Here is a 16,467-nt window from a genome sequence, read left to right on the forward strand (position 1 = left end):
CAGAAGAAACTAACGATCAAAGTCCGAAAACAATTTATTAGACTGTTCAATTAACCAAAAAACTTCTCCAAGTATAACACCAACACAAAACAGTGACCCGTCTTCGAGTCATAACTATATACCAGAAAAAGATATAAAGCAACTGAAATAATTTCCTACTAGTCTCCGCCAGAGACTTCTCCGACATTCCAAGCCTAATCCAGAGATCAGCGAGAAGATCCAAGCCGGGCTGGCAGCTATCCGAGTCTGCTGGCGGTCGATGAACTGCCGATGTGCGGCCGAGCGCCGGCCTTTATAGCGCTTCGGCGGATGAGTACCTCGGAAATATTTTCCATCACGAGGTTTGACGTGTGAAAATAGTTCCGGGATCTGTAGCGACCTCTTCCTTATGTTTATGTGGGCCGGTAGTGGCCCCTGGTAGCCGCTGATATCTTTGCTGTGGTGGTGTTGTTGCTGTGGCCGTTCATCAATATTGCCTGTCGGTTGTGTAGTGCTTCGGTGTGCCTGCGAGGCGGGTATCCCGCGACTGCAGGCTGTCAGTTTGGTTGCTGATACTCTAGGCGCCGTAATGTCTGGTGAGGAAGGCCACAGCACTGAGGATCAGTCCTCACCAACGCCAAGAGAGAATCCCAGCACTAAGAGGGATAAACTGCGCTTTCTCCAGAAGTGATACAACTTTTCACTCAACTTCTTGAAGAACAATTGTTAAGTTTGCAAGTCGGGTTGCACATGGTATAATTAATGCGTAATTAATCTCACACCCAGGCCTAATGCTCTGAGATATGCGGGGCTATGATTTTAAATGAAAATACTAATAGTAATGATTTTTGAGGACATCATATTCGCCGTTGACTGTAGAAATTCTTTATTTCACAATTGCAATTTCGGCTTTCAGGCCATTATCAAGTGGTAGTTTTGCTTCAGAACATCCGACACGTGTACATGTTATTGTCCGAACTGAACATTTTAACTAGGAGAATACAGCAAGACTAAACGAGCCCAAAGCTTCGTACATCGACCACTTTATAATGGCCTTAAGACCGAAATTGCAATAGTGAAATCGATAATTTCTACAGTCAGTGGCGAATATGATATCCTTTAAAATAATTCAACGTGACTGTGAATCCGAACCGCGATATGTTAAATAATAACTCATTTAGAATAAAATCCTTTTGGGTTTTAGGCCGCAATATTTTAAAAAAGAAGACAACCATAACAATAAATGTTGCGACCGTATTTGCAGCGATCGTCTTCAGAGCAACTACAAGAGAATCACCTCAGAGAACACCGAAGGTCGGTTTATATTGTTGCCTTCGGTTTTAAAATAATGAGGCCTCATTCTAAAAAGAATATTATTTAAATTCACGTTGGCCGCGGAAGTACTGAATTTCCTTGTCTTAATTTAAGTGGTTCACTGCTAGCCGTTTCTTTCTTGGTATATTTCTAATTTTCTAAAGTTGACAGCTGATAAAACGCTTGAGCATCATGGAGCCGAACGGCAATTAAAAACTATCGCTAGGACGGAAGGTCAGAACTGTTCTGATTACAGAGATGACCCCGCCTCCCTGGCGGTGGCCTTCTCCTCCCTCAGTAAAACTAATTCCTTTCCGCGGTTTTTGTAGGCAGATGTAGCAAATTTTATAATTTATTTTGTGAGTAGGTTTAATAAAAACGAAATATTGGTGTGAAATGTTAGTTAAATAATTGATGAAAACTGTTGTACACAACAAATTAAATGTGCCATTGTAGTAGATAAATTATGAACTTTCTGAAAAATTGAAAGTACAACAAAATCTATGTATGGCAGCCTCTATGTACTGGTTTTAGTACAGTGTATAACAAAGAACCGCTTGCATTCGCTCTTTATGAATTATTATTAATACGTCAATTATTAACGAGGAATTGTTATTACTTCAACTTTACTTTGAATGTCCTTCCTTTGGACGAAGCAAACTCATTGATTATGTCACTGAAGTCAAGTTTAGTAGCTGTGTAGTATTCTATCGACAAGACATCTGAATTTGACGATCTGCTTTCACCTTTACTCGACCTTGGCTCAAATGGCTCTGAGCACTATGGGACTTAACATCTATGGTCATCAGTTCCCTAGAACTTAGAACTACTTAAACCTAACTAACCTAAGGACATCACACGCATTCATGCCCGAGGCAGGATTCGAACCTGCTACCGTAGCGGTCACGCGGTTCCAGACTGAAGCGCCTACTCGACCTTAACAATTTTTTTTTTTTTTTAAATCTTGAATCAGCTGAAACAGAATTCACAAGATGCTGCAGTCATTGGCATTGTCAGAGACATTCTCATAGCTACATCGTTGTTTGAATAAACATGTTTTAAAGAAACTTCAAAATATCCAAATTAGAAGCCTTGTCTATGGTCTTGATCACCTCTTGCATCTGGATATTGACCACAGTTATTTCGTTAACTAGCTCCACTGTACCAATATCTGCTATAACGAGCGTCTATATCTACATGGCTGTTCTGCAAATAACACTTAATTCCCTGGCAGAGTATTGATCGTACCACCTTCACACTAATTCTCTATTATTACACTCTCGAATACTACGCGAAAAAAAAAACCAGAATTAGGTGCACATTTTTCAAGATAAAAAGCTGTATACTACAGTAACAACAAAATACCTTACCTAATACTTATGTAAGGCCCACTTCCAGTGGCCTTATGACACCAGATACTCGAGAAACGTAGCCGATGACCAACGACAGAGTACACTTTTATTTACCCCAGCGTTCAACTTAGATCAACAGAGTAGATGCAGCGACTAACAACTCCCGTAACATAGCAATCAGCGACAGAAAGCATTTTCTTGAATTCTTTATTTACGTAGCAGAATATACCAATCGATACTTGGAAGCAGCAACTGGCTGAAGGTGTAACTAAATTACGTATCCCCTTCACATTCCTTTTTCTTGCTTGTTTGCTGCACCGTCGTGCTCGCTCTAGTTCTGAGTCGGCAGAAATCGGAAGCCTTTGTTCAGATACCATTTGCTTCAGCAGCTGCTAGAACACTGTAACTAACAAGCAGCAAGAACCCAGTTGTTGAACAAGAACATGCTGTGTAGGTCGCAGTAGTGTGGACCAAGCGGACTGTTGCCACGTAAACCTTGTTAACGGCTACTTGGACGAAATGACATTGTAGAAGCGATACTGCGACAAAAATGTGTGCGAATTCCTAAGGGATCGAACTGTTGAGGGCATCGGTCCCTTGACTTACACACTACTCAAACTAACTTCGGCTAAGGACAACACACACACCCGTGCCCGTGGAGGACTTGAACCTTCGGCGGGAGGGCCCGTGCCATTCTTGACATGGCGTCTTTAACCGTGCGGCGATACTGTGACAACAGCGTGCTCTCACGGTCGCGATCTGGTCCAGAGAAAGGATTCTAGCAGACATCAAGTTAATTCTCTGAGAGTCTTTCTTTCTCGTTTCTTTTTTAGCTCGGTCAGTTTTTGCGCCACTGCCTCAGTAGGTCCTGCAGAAGAGTCACTAAATAACTATCCTTTCAAGCGTGAGGCTAACAAAAGCAGCCACTTAGTAACGGGCGGGTAATATGGGACAAGCAAAAAGCGTCACAACAGTACTCAGTTTCAATAATTTTATCGTATACCTACGATCTTTCAGTATTTACATTTATCTATTATGTCACTTGTCTTGGATTAGTCATAACCTACAGGGCTATTACAAATGATTGAAGCGATTTCATAAATTCACTGTAGCTCCATTCATTGACATATGGTCACGACACACTACAGATACGTAGAAAAACTCATAAAGTTTTGTTCGGCTGAAGCCGCACTTCAGGTTTCTGCCGCCAGAGCGCTCGAGAGCGCAGTGAGACAAAATGGCGACAGGAGCCGAGAAAGCGTATATCGTGCTTGAAATGCACTCACATCAGTCAGTCATAACAGTGCAACGACACTTCAGGACGAAGTTCAACAAAGATCCACCAACTGCTAACTCCATTCGGCGATGGTATGCGCAGTTTAAAGCTTCTGGATCCCTCTGTAAGGGGAAATCAACTGGTCGGCCTGCAGTGAGCGAAGAAACGGTTGAACGCGTGCGGGCAAGTTTCACGCGTAGCCCGCGGAAGTCGACGAATAAAGCAAGCAGGGAGCTAAACGTACCACAGCCGACGGTTTGGAAAATCTTACGGAAAAGGCTAAAGCAGAAGCCTTACCGTTTACAATTGCTACAAGCCCTGACACCCGATGACAAAGTCAAACGCTTTGAATTTTCGGCGCGGTTGCAACAGTTCATGGAAGAGGATGCGTTCAGTGCGAAACTTATTTTCAGTGATGAAGCAACATTTTTTTTTAATGGTGAAGTGAACAGACACAATGTGCGAATCTGGGCGGTAGAGAATCCTCACGCATTCGTGCAGCAAATTCACAATTCACCAAAAGTTAACGTGTTTTGTGCAATCTCAAGGTTTAAAGTTTACGGCACCTTTTTCTTCTGCGAAAAAAACGTTACAGGACACGTGTATCTGGACATGCTGGAAAATTGGCTCATGCCACAACTGGAGACCGACAGCGCCGACTTCATCTTTCAACAGGATGGTGCTCCACTGCACTTCCATCATGATGTTCGGCATTTCTTAAACAGGAGATTGGAAAACCGATGGATCGGTCGTGGTGGAGATCACGATCAGCAATTCATGTCATGGCCTCCACGCTCTCCCGACTTAACCCCATGCGATTTCTTTCTGTGGGGTTATGTGAAAGATTCAGTGTTAAAACCTCCTCTACCAAGAAACGTGCCAGAACTGCGAGCTCGCATCAACGATGCTTTCGAACTCATTGATGGGGACATGCTGCGCCGAGTGTGGGAGGAATTTGATTATCGGCTTGATGTCTGCCGAATCACTAAAGGGGCGCATATGGAACATTTGTGAATGCTTAAAAAAACTCTTTGAGTTTTTGCATGTGTGTGCAAAGCATTGTGAAAATATCTCAAATAAAAAGTTATTGTAGAGCTGTGAAATCGCTTCAATCATTTGTAATAACCCTGTACACTATCTGAACACACCTGTTAATGGACATTAATATGGGTTGGTTCCACCCATCGACTTTATGATGGATTGAACTCGTTTGGGACGCTTTCAGTGAGGTATCTGAATACACCTGTGGAGAAATTGCAGCCCATTCTTCCTCAAGGGCTAAAACTAGAGGAGGTTTTGCTGGAGAGAAGTGGACGTTCTAACTCATCCTAAAGATATTCCATTGGGTTTATATTGGAATTCTGGGAAGGCAATCCCATTTTACAGTGTGCACTGTGGTACTGATAGGAACAGCCATCGTTTCGAAAATGTTCCTCCACTGTACATAGTACACTGTGGTGTAAGATAAGCTCATATCCTTCCAGATACAGTAACACTACCTCCTCTGTAAGTCACTGTTCGCGGGTAGGGTTCTCCATGAATTCGCCAAACCCAGAAGCTTTGATCTTTTTGCCAGAGGTTATAGCGTGATTCATGACTCCAAATAGCTTGTTTCCAGCCATCCACTAACGAGCGGCATGGGCACTGACTATAGAAATGTATGGTTTATTAGGAGTTGCTCGGCCATTGTATCCCATTCTTTTTAAATGTTGCACACTGTTATTGTACTATCTGAACTGCTGGTAGCACTCTGAAACTCACGAGCGAATCCTTCCGCTGATTTCATGCAGTTTTTAGTAATCACCATCAGCAATGCTCGAGTGTTCCTGTCCGCCAATACATGAGGTGTGCCTGGTCTTTCTTTAGTTGCGGCTGCACCTTCACGTTACCACTTGACAATCACATCACCAGAAATCTACTTCGGCAGCTTTAGAAGGGTCGCAATGTCCCTGACGGATGTGTTACTCGGGTGAAATCTTATGACTAGTCCAAGTTCTATGTCACTGAGCTGTCCTGTCCGACTCATCCTGCTGTTTCTGCTTCTCTATTGAGAACACAACACTCCGTCCCTCTTTTTATACTGGCAGGTCTATCTCTCGTGACATATAGTGCTCAATTATGCATTACACAGCCGTACTCGGACACTTTTGAGCAGAGAGTGAATGCGAGATTTGCTTTGTACGGGTGTTGTAATGTTTCACGACTGAGCGCTACAATTGTTGCCGCACAGTAACCGCGGCTGGCTGCAAGGGCGCCCATAGGGCAGTTTATAGTGGTGGGTCCAAAACCTAAAGGTATGGAGCATTTTTAATACGAGGGGTATTCAATAAGTAATGCAACACATTTTCTTCTCAGCCAATTTCGGTTGAAAAAATGTGGAATTTGCTGTGGGATATCACGGAAAATTTCTGCTTCATCCCCTATAGTTCCATGAAGTTCCGACAGGTGGCGGCGCTTTGTGTAACCTTCAATATGGCGTCTGTACAGGATGTGCGTTCGAAACAAGGAGCTGCCAGTGAGTTTCTTCCGGCGGAAAACCAGAGTATGATATTTATAGACGCTTCCATAATCTCTACGGAGACCTAGCAGTGAACAAAAGCACGGTGAGTCGTTGGGCGAGGCGTCTGTCACCATCACAAGGAGGAGTGGAAAACTGTCCGATGTCCTGCGTGCCGGCTGGCGGCACACAGCTGTGACTTATGCAGTGTTGGAGCGTGCGGACACCCTCATTGGCGGTTCTCGAATGAATTTCTCCTTCTCCACGACAACGCAAGAACTCACACAAGTCTGCGCATCCGAGAGGAGCTCACAAAACTTCATTGGACTGTTCTTCCTCAACATCTTCAGCCCGGATCTCGCACCTTCCTGTTTGGCCCAATGAAGGGTGCACTCCGCAGAAATCAGTACGTAGGCGATAAGTAGGTTACTGATGCAGAAAGACGTTGGCTCCGGCGTCGTCGAGTAGAATGATACCGTGCCGGTCAACAGGCCGTCCCAGTAAGGTGGTTAAGCCCGCCCGGTTGGCCGTGCGGTCTAACGCACGGCTTCCCGGGCGGGAAGGAGCACCTGGTCCCTGGCACGAATCCGCCCGGAGGATTTGTGTGGAGGTCCGGTGAACCGGCCAGTCTGTGGATGGTTTTTAGGCGGTTTTCCATCTGCCTCGGCAAATTCGGGCTGGTTCCCCTTATTCCGCCTCAGCTACACTATGTCGGCGATTGCTGCGCAAACAAGTTCTCCACGTACGCGTACACCACTATTACTCTACCACGCAAATATAGGGGTTATACTCGTCTGGTGTGAGACGTTCCCTGGGGGCTCGACCGGGGGCTGAACTGCACAATAACCCTGGGTTCGGTGTGGGGTGGCGGAGGGGTGAAGTGGACTGCGGTGGTCGTCGTGGGGTTGTGGACCACTGCGGGGACGGAGCCTCTCCGTCGTTTGTAGGTCCCCAGTTAACATACAATACAATACAAGGTGGTTAAGGCCACTGCATTGATCAGACATTATGTTCATAAATAGGGTTCTGTAGCCAAAAGAATGCAGAATAATGAGGTGAATTGGAATCCTGAATAAAATCAACCTGCTTTCAGAAAGAAAAGTATTGCATTAGTTAATGAACGTCCCTCGTATTCTGGAAGACTTGTGGCGTCTTGTAATCGGCCATAAAAAGTTTCAGCTCAGACCCTATTACAAACCTGCATAATAGCGACTGTTCCTTAAAGAACACACCTGACTGGACTATATTGAGAGCCCACTTGCCCGCTGACGCCGCGCTGTCGTGTTGTGTCGGCACAGGCGCGCGCTGCTGGTGGCGGGGCTGCCGTTCCTGCCGGCGTGGCTGGCGACGGCGTGGGCGGCGCAGCACGCCTCGGTGGCCGGCCTGTGCGCCGGCAGGGCCATCGCCGGCGCCGCCATGGGCGCCGTCTTCACCGCGCTGCCCGTCTACGTCACCGAGATAGCACAGGTAAGGCAGGAGCGCCACCCGCTCTAGCGGCCACGGCCACTGCTCCAATCGTTAACGACGCAGTACATATTTGATTTGGTATTTCCTACCTTCCGTCCTCCGGCGCCCACTGCGTCCCGCTAAAAACAATGCCACCTACGGGCACTTGAAATATACTAGACCGTTTGTCTGTGCGGGAAATCATATACTGACCACACAAGTCGCACTGTCAAGCTCGTTTTACACGAGTGATCTCTTGTCTCATTTGATCACGTTATGCGACAGCAGATATGTAAATTGCATGAAACTGGCAAATTCTTATCAATTTTGGTTTGCTGATAACGCATATAACAATGAAAATTGAAACTTAGCTCTGTAACAGAGTCGGTACTGCCGAACCATTAATTCCAGGATGATCGTCACTAATCCGAGATGGTGTGTACGGGATGATGGGTTGCAGAGTACCAGCAGTACAGCAGTCGTGGAAGGGCTCAGTTAACAAATACATTCTTTATTCGGTAAGGTGCTTGTACAGTAATCGATGGCGGCGACTCGATAGCGTGCGTTGACCTCCGAGCAGTGTGACTGCCTCAGCACAGCACGATGTGGTGCACGGACGCTGGTAGGAGCGCTGGTTCAGCAGAGTTGCAGTGGCTGGTGTTGGCCTATAGAAGTGAACGTGACGTCAGGCGTCAGCAGGCAGAGGGCATGCATGTGCTGGCCGGCTGACTTGCTCCAGCAGTCGGTCATGCACATAGTGTGCTGGCACACAGACCCCAAAGACCCCGACACCAGTTGGAGACCTCCAGAGACCACACGAAGCCTCCTAGGGCGTGGCACCCTCTTGATGGCTCTAGCTCAAAATCCCAAATCATGAGGTCTAGCAGCGGCTAGTCGACCAGCCGCTAGAAGTGGCTAGACATAGACAAAGCTGATTGGTGCGCACAAGGGGTGGTCAGCTGGCGTGGGGTATGTCTCGAAGTCGGTGGTACTCGGAGACAACATACCGCTAGGGTCTGAATGACGACTGTTTACAGTGGCTCTGCTCAACTTTGTTGTGACACGTCCTCTACCTTCATTCATATAGGGGACCCAGGCAGCGCATTTTCAGGAAATTTAGCTTGCCACTGTGGCGGACTGGAATCTCGAACCACGCTGTTACATCACTATTCCAGCCCAAGTATCAGGACTGCACAGGCAACTAACTTGCCTGCCTTGCCACAGGTGGTGAAATTTGGTCTGAGGGGTATTGCCACAACAGATGTGGCTTTTGTTTTGCAAATTTTTTCATTCACAAAGAAAAACAGTACAAACTTATTGCTAAAAAATGGTTCTAAGCACTATGAGACTTAACATCTGAGGTCGTCAGTCCGCTAGAACTTAGAACTACTTAAACCTAACTAACCTAAGGACATCACACACATCCATGCCCGAGGCAGGATTTGAACCTGCTACTGTAGCAGCAGCGTGGTTCCGGACTGAAGCACCTAGAACCGCTCGGCCACAGCGGCCGGCAAACTTATTGCTAACATATGTATCATTGCTACATATGTCAATTATGAAACAATGTAACAAAAATATTGTTCAATGCTCAGCTCACACCCGCTCATCATCTTACTTCAGTTAGTATGTGGGTAGAAATGATTCTAACTTGTTATTATGAAGTGATTTTTATACACGAGATGACAAAACTCATGGGCTGAAGCACCTAGAACCGCTCGGCCACAGCGGCCGGCAAACTTATTGCTAACATATGTATCATTGCTACATATGTCAATTATGAAACAATGTAACAAAAATATTGTTCAATGCTCAGCTCACACCCGCTCATCATCTTACTTCAGTTAGTATGTGGGTAGAAATGATTCTAACTTGTTATTATGAAGTGATTTTTATACACGAGATGACAAAACTCATGGGGTACGGATATCTACATGTACAGATGGTGGTAGCATCCGTACACAAAGTGAAAAAGGGCAGTGCATTGCCGGAGTGTCATTTGTACTCAGGTGATTCACTTGAAAAGGTTGCCCATCTGAATATGGCCGCACGTCGTGGATTGACAGACTTTGAGTGCGGAATGGTACTCGGAGCAAGACACATGGGGCACAACATATCGGAAATCGTCAGGCAATTCAATAACCCGAGATCCACAGTGTCAATGGTGTTTCGAGGATATCACATTTCAGGCATTACCTCTCAACATGACAATGCAGTGGCCGATGGCCTTCACTTAACGACCGACAGCAGTGGTATTTGAATAGGATTGTCAGTGCTAACAGACTAGCAACACTGCGTCAAATAACCGCAGAAATCAATGTGGGACGTACTATGAACGTATCCGTTAGGACAGTCCGGCGAAATTTGGCGTTAATGGGCTACGGCAGCAGATGAACGACGCGGGTGGCTTTGCTCACAGCACGACATCGCCTGCTGCGCTTCTCCTAGGCTCATGGCCATATCGGGTGGGCCCTAGATGACTGGAAAACCGTGACCTGGACAGATGAGTCCCTGTTTCAGTTGGTAAGAGCTGATGTAGGCTTCGAGTGGGCACAGACCTCCACAAAGCCATGGACACAGGTTGCCAACAAGGAACTGTGCAAGCTGGTGGTGGCTCCATAATGGTGTGGGCTTTGCTTAAGAGGAATGGACTGAGTCCTCTGGTCAAGTTGAACAGCTCATTGACTGGAAATGGCTATGTTGGCTACTTGGAGACCATTTGTTGCCATTCGTGGACTTCATGTTTCCAAACAACAATGGAATTTTTATGGATGACAATGCGCCATGTCACCGAGTGACAGTTGTTCACAACTGGTTTGAAGAACATTCTGGACAATTCGAGTGAATGATTTGGCAACCCAGATCGCCCGACATGAATTCCATGCAATATTTATGAGGCATAAACGGGAAGTCAGTTCGTGCACAAATTCCTGCACTGGCAACACTTTCGATATTGTGGACGGCTATAGAGGCAGCGTGGCTCAATATTTCTGCACAATATTTTCTGCAGGGGACTTCCAACGACTTGTTGAATCCATACCACGTCGAACTGGTGTACTACGCTGGTCAAAAGATGGTCCGACAAGATATTAGCAGGTATCCCATGTCTTTGTCACCTAAGTGTATAAACCAGGAAAAATTTTGTAAATAAAATGAATCGCGAAAGCGAACATGTAAGCATTTCAAGGGAAAGCTCTCACGATTGAGTGAATCGAAAGCCAAAGAGAATTTTTCATTGGCCCACAGCGTGGAGAGCCTGCCTGGAAACATTTTAAAAATGTTTGTTTCGACTTCTGAAGAAATAGGAGAGAACAAAATTGTAAGTAGCCTATGAGTGGACTGTTGTCATGTTATGAAAAGCTCGGCTGCAACATGTCTCTGAAAATATTTTTCCTTCGTGCCAACCTTTACTTCTTCCCTGAAAATTATGGAGAAGTTTCTGAAAAATTTGATGAACAATTTCATCAGGACCTTGTAGTCGTGGAAAAGATGTATACAAGGAAGTGGCATCCTCCTATTTTGCCATATTACTGCGAGGGTATTGCTAGGGATGCTGGCGGTTAACTTATAATCGGTAAGCCAAGTGAAAATATGTAACTGATTTACAGTTAGATAAGAAACTTCAGGTCAGAATATAGATAACAGTTATTGTATCTTTCTGTTAACTGTGGCTCTTTTCGCCAAAGAAATGGAACAAGAACAGTGACATTAAGCCTCGTGTAGGATGATATCAGGCGGCACTCGTAGCCTCATATTATATGTGGTTCGTCTTCAAAAACATCATAATATTTCTTCGGTATCTTAGCCAGATCAAATCGCTGGTCGAAGGTTAAATAATATCTACGCTCCTTAATACCACGAAAAGTAATTGTTTGAAGTTACTACACAGCTGTGTGTTTACTCTAACTAATAACTATTATTATTTTTAACCCATGGCAGTACTTGCTATTGTGACTGTCAGTTCTTACAGTAATAAGTAAATGGACATATTAACACCATCTATTAGAAAATACCGTTTACCTGAGATCGATTCTTGCGTCTCTGTTACGTAGGAAATCTATGCACAGAATAAAGTCTATCACTAAGTCATCTATTGCTAGGAACCTGCATTCTGTAGCTATGTTTCCTACGTGTGTAGGCAGACGGGACTGTGTCTTCATATTTCTAGATCTGGCGCCTACAGCTACCATGATCTAACAGTTGCTGACACGTTTAGTGGGTACTTTCGTTTCTCATTTATCATCTTATATAAACCACTGAAAATAACATTTTCAGTAGCACATGTATGGAGAATTATTGTAACCAGATATTTAGCTACATTGGCTCGTAGAGCCGATTGTTACATTTGTTACAATAAAGCTCATCCCGAATTTTAACCCCGTCGTTACATTGATGTTGTTGTCTCGGTAGCCAAGGCTGCACCTGTTGCCTTAGCGCCTTTATTTACGGTTACCAGATGAAATACTATCGTTACTATGCTTGAGCTGCACGTCTTGCCCATTTTCTGTCGAGTCTGAATCAAATCAGTCGAATCGAGGATTGTCCTAAGCTCCTCCAAGTTGATTTCAGAGGCGTTTATTAATTTTTCACTGATTTCTCTACGCAACTTATCCTTTAGAATCTGAAACATTTCCCAATAACACAACGGCTTGAACTTTTTCACGCACATTTTGTGTTTTGTTTGTACCTAGTAGTCCATCCATTATAATTTTTGTACAACCTAAGGCAAACCAGCATTAACTAATATAATTTCAGTAATTTAAAACGATATGAGTGTTTCAGAAGATGGCAATGCGTCTTGCGTTTAACAAATTCCTTTAATCATCAGGTCTTTCTTGTGTAACAAAGCCTCTTGCTTACCTGCAATATTTTTATGCTAGGTATTTGTACATATGAAATCTCACCTATGAGATTTAGTACTACAGACATTGTCCGTGCTAATACATAAGTTCTTTGGAACAACTGTGTTAAATTGTCTATTATTGTCTTGTATGAGTAACTTACTGACCTACTTTGGCGCTAGATTCAACATCACTGTTATCGAAATGATCCATTTTCGTCTGATTGCTATCTTTATCATAATATAAATAATTTGGAAAAAAAGTTCGAAGTCCCTACGTCACTATGAAATTGACAGTATTATCAACCATTTTTAATCTTATTGACTGAAAGCACGATTAGTACTACAGTGATAAGCTTAAAAAAACTCTAGCCGTATCTGTCCATCTTTTTCATACAGTATGTACAAAATTTCATATTGAACCCAAAAATCTTTCTAAATACAGTAATTAACTACAAGAGAAAGTCTAGATCAGTCTACTCGCTCAATGTTAAATTAGTTTTTAAAGAGCAGCTTGGTTGCAAGCAGGATGGAATGAAATCTGTAAGATATTATCCCAGCTTGCATTCACCGGCATTGACAGAAGTCATCTCCTCTGGGCGCAAAAGTTGCATCACATAGTTCTTCAAAATAGGTTTCGTTTGTAATCGGTCTCCACACAAATGTTGCTTACCAAGAAACAAAAAAGTCATTAATTATAATTATAACAATATAAATTAATTAAAAGTGTATTATTTCACTTTGTCCTATCGCTATAAAGCCAGTTTATAATTTATATCTTGTTATATATAATTACCTATAATTAAACGAACTTAGCATAAAATATGAAAAATTAAAATAATCTAAAAAAATATCGAGTCTGTAACTTATTCACTATTATTCGCTGAATTGAAGTTCGATCTGTGTACTGCAGGTAAGTGAGAATCTAAGTTCTAAGAAAAAACTTTAGTATATGTATTAGTGATAGGGTTGAATCCAATGAAAATTATCAAGTTTTACTTGATATAACTTTACCACACTATTCATTAAATTATTTCAAGGCATCACAACAAGGCAGCAATATTCCACTGTCGAACACTGTCGGTGCACATCTGTGTACAAGACATTAGTGAGGTGAATAATGGCCGATAATTCCTTTTAAAATTTACGCTGAAGCCGCAAGAAATCATAGTGGACTGTGAGTTTAAAACTCACATTTATTACTGCTTGGAATGTATCGATATAGGGTATTATTCGTAATCAAGTTCCTGATTTATCATTTACGTTGGTCTACTTGTTAGATGGAGCTGTGTTGCCTCCAGGACATAGTGCTTGGCTCACTGTGTTCGCTAACACAGGGCTTAATCATGGGCAGACTACTAGTGGAATAATGTAGGTAGCCTTTCGTGCCAGTGGATTACCCGTTGGCAGTGATTTCTTGGATATCTTTGTTGATTGCAGATGTTTTCCACAGTGTGAGGTGCATGCAGAGTAGGCTTCCTGGTGGCCTTCAGTATGATGACGTAATGGTTTACTGTATCTACATCTACATCCATACTCCGCAAGCCACATGACGGTGTGTGGCGGAGGGTACCTTTAGTACCTCTATCGGTTCTCCCTTCTATTCCAGTCTCGTATTGTTCGTGGAAAGAAAGATTGTCGGCATGCCTCTATGTGGGCTCTAATCTCTCTGAGGGAGCAATATACTGGCTGGCTCCTCGGTGAAGGTATGTTCTCGAAACTTCAACAAAAGCCCGTACCGAGCTACTGAGCGTCTCTCTTGCAGAGTCTTCCACTGGAGTTTATCTATCATCTCCGTAACGCTTTCGCCATTACTAAATGATCCTGTAACGAAGCGCGCTGCTCTCCATTGGATCTTCTCTATCTCTTCTATCAACCCTATCTGGTACGGATCCCACACCAGTGAGCAGTATTCAAGCAGTGGGCGAACAAGTGTACTGTAACCTACTTCCTTTGTTTCCGGACTGCATTTCCTTAGAATTGCTCCAATGAATCTCAGTCTGGCGTCTGCTTTACCGACGATTAATTTTATATGGTCATTCCATTTTAAATCACTCCTAATAACTACTCCCAGATAATTTATGGAATTAACTCCTTCCAGTTGCTGACCTGCTACATTGCAGGTAAATGATAAAAGATCTTTCTTTCTATGTATTCGCAGCACATTACAGTTGTCTTCTTTGACATTCAATTGTCATTCTCTGCACCATGCATCAATTCGTTGCAGATCCCCCTGCATTTCAGTACAATAAGTATTGGGCTCTTCATGATGGCAGTCTAGCTGTCAGGGGGGCAGAGGTTGAGTACTCTTCATGAGTGGAGCTGTGTTGCCTGCCGGACGACGTGCGCAGCCTGTTGGGCTCGCCAATTCAAGGTTTCGACACTGTTGGCCTACCAGTGGAATATTGAAGCTGGTCCTTCTAGACAATGAAGCAGATGGTACAGATTTCTTGGATGTCTTTTGTTGGCTGGAGATGTTTTCTACAGGGTTAGGTGCATGGCACATTACGATTCCTCATGCAGGCCTCCATCATGTGTGACCTAATGGTTTATTGTGTGGAGCTATACATGATGGTGGCCCAGCTCGAGTACACTTGATGAGTGGAGCTGCATTTCTTGCAGGACGAAGTGCACAGCGCATTGGGCTCACTGATACAGTGCTTTAAAACAGGTGGCCTGTTGGTGGAATATTGAAGGTGGCCATTCATGATAGTGGAGTAGATGTTGGTAGAGATTTCTTGGATTTCTTTGTTAGTTGGAGATATTTTCTACAGGATTAGGTACGTGGCACAGTAGGCTTCCTGATGCAGGCCTTCATCATGAGTGGCCTAATGCTTTACTGTGGGGACCTTGTAATGTTGATGCATTAATTTGTTCTGAAAGCGGTGCTGATATTCAAGATAATAAAAGCGGGTTAAAAGCCGTGAGCTATCTGGGGAACTTATCCATGCATTACTGAGCAACTGTTTCACCAGGTATCCAGTCTAGCTTACCAAATTGCCAACCAAACTAACATTAATTATAAACTTTTAATAGTCATCTTAAGACAACCGGTGATATATATACATAAAAAGAGAATTTAAATAAAAAGAAATAAATCAGTTTATATTTGGGCATTTATTTTAACTTTGATCATTGTTCCGTTAAAATTTCAGCATATTAAACTTGATTCATAACTAAACTGGTGCCTTATTTAGGATTGTGAAAATATGAGTTGGTAAACTTATGGAACACATCAAATATAGAGCCAAGATTGGGAGACTGCATACAACACTGCATTCATAAAATAACACACGAAGAACATTGAAACATATGCAAGAGGAAATTAACCACAACCAACCGATTCAATTTTCACCCAAAGAAGTTACATTCGTAGCGCAATCCTGTCCGTCATGAAATTACCACACACTGGTATACTAAATTCATACTAACTCTCTGTGAAATCTTCCCGAAAAGAATAGCTGAGGGCTACTTTGATGATTACACTACATGCTTCACGTGGTCGACTTGGTTTACACAAAGAGTGTAACTCCACAATAATTTTGATAATTAAAATAAATTACATCGAAACACAAATTACAAAAGAAAAACCTCGAACTGGTTACTATCGTCTTACTATTAACCTGATGGGTCAAACGATTGTATAAGCACGTGGTACTGGTGTCACAAAGTACACCCCACATGGGTTGAACATAAAGAAAAGTTGCTATATTGAATAATATTGTCAAGACGAGACGTTTAATCTCACGCACATTCGCATTTA

General features: G+C 43.4%; 1 protein-coding gene across 1 annotated transcript in view; it reads left to right on the top strand.

Annotated features, from left to right (window-relative positions):
- Positions 1–16,467, top strand: part of LOC126253462 (facilitated trehalose transporter Tret1-like) — a 159,803-nt gene that overhangs the window by 107,670 nt on the left and 35,666 nt on the right. The window contains exon 3 of the mRNA XM_049954816.1: positions 7,717–7,885. Coding sequence (XP_049810773.1) covers positions 7,717–7,885 — 169 coding nt within the window. The remainder of the gene's footprint in view (positions 1–7,716; positions 7,886–16,467) is intronic.

This window comes from Schistocerca nitens, chromosome 4 (genome assembly GCF_023898315.1).
Source record: "Schistocerca nitens isolate TAMUIC-IGC-003100 chromosome 4, iqSchNite1.1, whole genome shotgun sequence".
Classification (NCBI taxonomy): Eukaryota; Metazoa; Arthropoda; class Insecta; order Orthoptera; family Acrididae; genus Schistocerca; species Schistocerca nitens.